Consider the following 3,535-nt stretch of genomic DNA (forward strand, 5'->3'; position numbering starts at 1 on the left):
CATAATTTATATTAATTTCCTAATTTTTTTTTTATGGTGGTATGAGATCAGTCAAATCGACCAAACCAGTACAGATTAAACCATCCTTATATACAGTTAGGGTAGAGAAAATAACATAAAAATTATAAAGTTTTATTGAAAACAAAAGTTTGAAATGTATTTAGGAGGTTTTAGAGATTGTCCAAATGAAATTTGAAAAGTTTTGGATAAAACATAGTATACATGAAAATGACTTTACATTCACACCAGTAACAAAACAGACTTGATATATTCACAAACAAATCTTTTGTAAAAATACTTCATTAAAAAAAAATATTTTTTTTTGTGTACAAAAGACTTGTAATGTTTCCCAAAAGTTTTTCCAAATTTTGTGAAGACACACATAATGTAGTAAATGTTATAGTATAAATACTTAACATGTGTAAATGTGTATATGGACTTGATATCTAGAAAAACTAGGGAACTTATACTAGAGAACATTACCACAAAAGAGGAAGTTAAATTCAAACCATGATTAGCTTGATTGTTCATACAGAGGCAAAATAACTGATAAGGTAATTGAAAATTTGCACTCTTCATTAAAAAAACTAATAATGAATACAATGATCTTGTAAATATGAAATTCAAACACGGTTTATGGCTACCTTCTTTAAATCTCTCTCCGTGAGCCTTAGTTTTCTTTGCCCTTTCGGAGCCAGCAAGATCAACAAGATGAAATTTTGCAGTAACAGAGTCTCCTGAATCATCCTTTTTACGTTGTTCTACAATTATAGTGAATATAGCGTGAGAACGAGATGAGTGTGCATTCATGTTTGTGGATGCTGTGGTTCGACATAACGATCCCTGCTCAAGTAGCTTCAACGTCTGCTCTGGACTGCTAACCGGTAGTTCTGTTAGACCAACAATCTGAAAAAAAAATCAGAGCTATAAATATAAAGTTCTACTAAGTAGGTATATGGGCTTTATGGAACAACGTTAGACTCCAAAAGTTCCTTTATCAAGTATTATATATGTATCTCATAACACATCACTAGAATAGAGTAACAGCTGCAGTACTGGCAATTCAAGTGCTGCACTTTATAACTGAACATTATCATATAACCATACCTAGTAATAGAGTTTTTAATACAATCACTTCTGACAAAACAGACTTTAATTGACTGTCACTGTGAGTTTACAAGTTTTTATTGTAATTTTTTTTTATCAATATAAAGATGAATATATAATTGAACAGTAAACATTTAAACACATCTGTAATCCATTTTTCTATTTTAGTTTTTAAATGGGTATTTTATTTCACAATATATTTATTACTTAAAGGTGATTAACATCACCTAGTCTATTTTAAATCTTGGCCACATCTCCAGTCACGGGTATGACAAAACCATAAAACACAAATACCCATACTCTCTCTCACACACACACATTTCAGTAAATCATGTTTTCACTTGTATCCAAAAAAAAGCAATTTGTAAGCACATTTGGTAGTTTGATACAAAACCAACTTTTTTGACTATAACTTGGTATATCAAATAAACACAAAAACAAAGATGACTTGTTTTATATTGCTAACAATCACATAACAGGTTCTATGTTACATATTTTAATAATTTCCTATCTCATCAGCTTCATGCCACTGTAGATAATCATGATATGCAACCATGGCATATCTCAGGGTGGGAGAGAAAATGTTCATGTGGAGCACCGCAGCTGGGTAGTTAACGGAATTTACTTACTGATAAATCAATAATTGATTATTCACATAATTTCTCTTCACTGTATTTTGCCCATTCATATAAACAAGTCCTCAAGCAAGCTGCATGAGCAGTCAGTCAATAACATTGAAAAAAAAAGTATGGTACTGTTGTGGAAAATTGGAACATTTATAGTGAATATAATAATTGTTCTAAAGAATAGTATAACATTGTTACAGAGAACTGGGATAGCTGGCTTTATAACTCTATTATAAAATAAAATTATTTAACATTAAACGTAATAGTCCTTAGGTTTCAAGTAATAAAACTAGTATTGTTTGTTTATCTTATCACAAAGCCACATTGGGCTGTGTCCAACACAAGGAATCAAACTCCAGAATTTAACAAGTCCATAGACATATTGCTGTCCCAGTAGTAAAGATTTTTGTTAAAGTGTGTGATAGATAATATACAATTCAGTGAAAACAAATTCACTCTGATCTTCTGAGAAAAACAAAGACAATACAACATTTACTATTTTGCAAGAAAACTGGTGATATTAAATATATTTGCAAGTTAAAATAATTCATAAGGTGGATTACAAGTATTACAAGAAACATTAAAAAACAAGGTATACCGAAAAACTTTAATGCTCAAAATTAATATATATATATATATATATATATTTTCAAATTTAATCATCACTCCTCCAAGTGGAAAGTAATTTTCATGTTAAAATCAAAAATACTTTGCCTAATCTGAATATTGTCATATTTCATTTGGGTAATCTCTAAAGCCTCCTTAAGAAATGTAATATATTTTTTCAGTAAAACTTTATATTTTCCCTATACACATTGGTTTGATTCTGACCATGTAACCACCATAAAAAAATAAATAAATCTATATTACCCGTTTTTATTCTAGAATGACTGCAGGTTGTAAACAGGATACTACAATTGTCAATTAGTCTACATTTGTTTATACTTATTGTTTTATTTCTCTTTAAATCAGTCAGCAAATGCATAGCTCATGTTACCATACTGCTTGTGAGCATATCTTATGAATATTTTTTTATTATTATTTTTCTCATTATTTTATCTAATCTATCCTGACAAGTTTCTATTTTTTACATTTTAGTTATTTTTATAAAAAAATAATTATAGAATACACATGAAAAACAAGAAATATAATACTTACCTTTGACTTCTTGTTTTTTGATACTGACTGTTGATGAAATTTAAGCCTACTTTTATTATTGTACATTTAATTTTATTTACTTAACTCTTTCAACCCGGGCTCGGTCCGTGGGACCGACCTTGTAACCATTTTGTGCTTGTTATAGTTTTCATGCTATAACTTTTAAATTAGTAAGCGATTGTTAACGAGATTTGGCAGATTACCAATAAACATTATAATGCTTTCATATGCAAAATATCAAATTTTTTTTATTAACTTTTAAGGTTTTTAAAACAATGTTTCTCTCATCCCTTTTTTTTTCTTTTCACATCTTGCCTATCTATTATGCAAAGTAATTTTCATTGTAACATTAAAAATACTTTTATGCATCAGAAAATTTTCAAATTTCACATACAAAATCTTTATAATGTCCAGATAGTTATCAAATGTTTCTTTAGAAAAAAACTAAGAAATATATTGTTTGTTTTTTAATTTCGCGCAAAGCTACACGAGGGCTATCTGCGCTAGCCGTCCCTAATTTAGCAGTGTGAGACTAGAGGGAAGGCAGCTAGTCATCACCACCCACCACCAACTCTTGGGCTACTCTTTTACCAACGAACAGTGGGATTGACTGTCACATATTATAACGCCCCTGCGGCTGAAAG

The 3,535-nt window shown here is 29.7% G+C and overlaps 1 protein-coding gene across 1 annotated transcript in view; it reads right to left on the minus strand.

Moving 5' to 3' along the window:
* LOC106472422 (chromosome-associated kinesin KIF4-like) overlaps positions 1 to 3,535 on the minus strand; it is a 62,772-nt gene that overhangs the window by 41,433 nt on the left and 17,804 nt on the right. Inside the window, 1 exon segment of the mRNA XM_022400995.1 lies at positions 645 to 906. Coding sequence (XP_022256703.1) covers positions 645 to 906 — 262 coding nt within the window.

This window comes from Limulus polyphemus, unplaced genomic scaffold (genome assembly GCF_000517525.1).
Source record: "Limulus polyphemus unplaced genomic scaffold, Limulus_polyphemus-2.1.2 Scaffold5317, whole genome shotgun sequence".
NCBI lineage: Eukaryota > Metazoa > Arthropoda > Merostomata > Xiphosura > Limulidae > Limulus > Limulus polyphemus.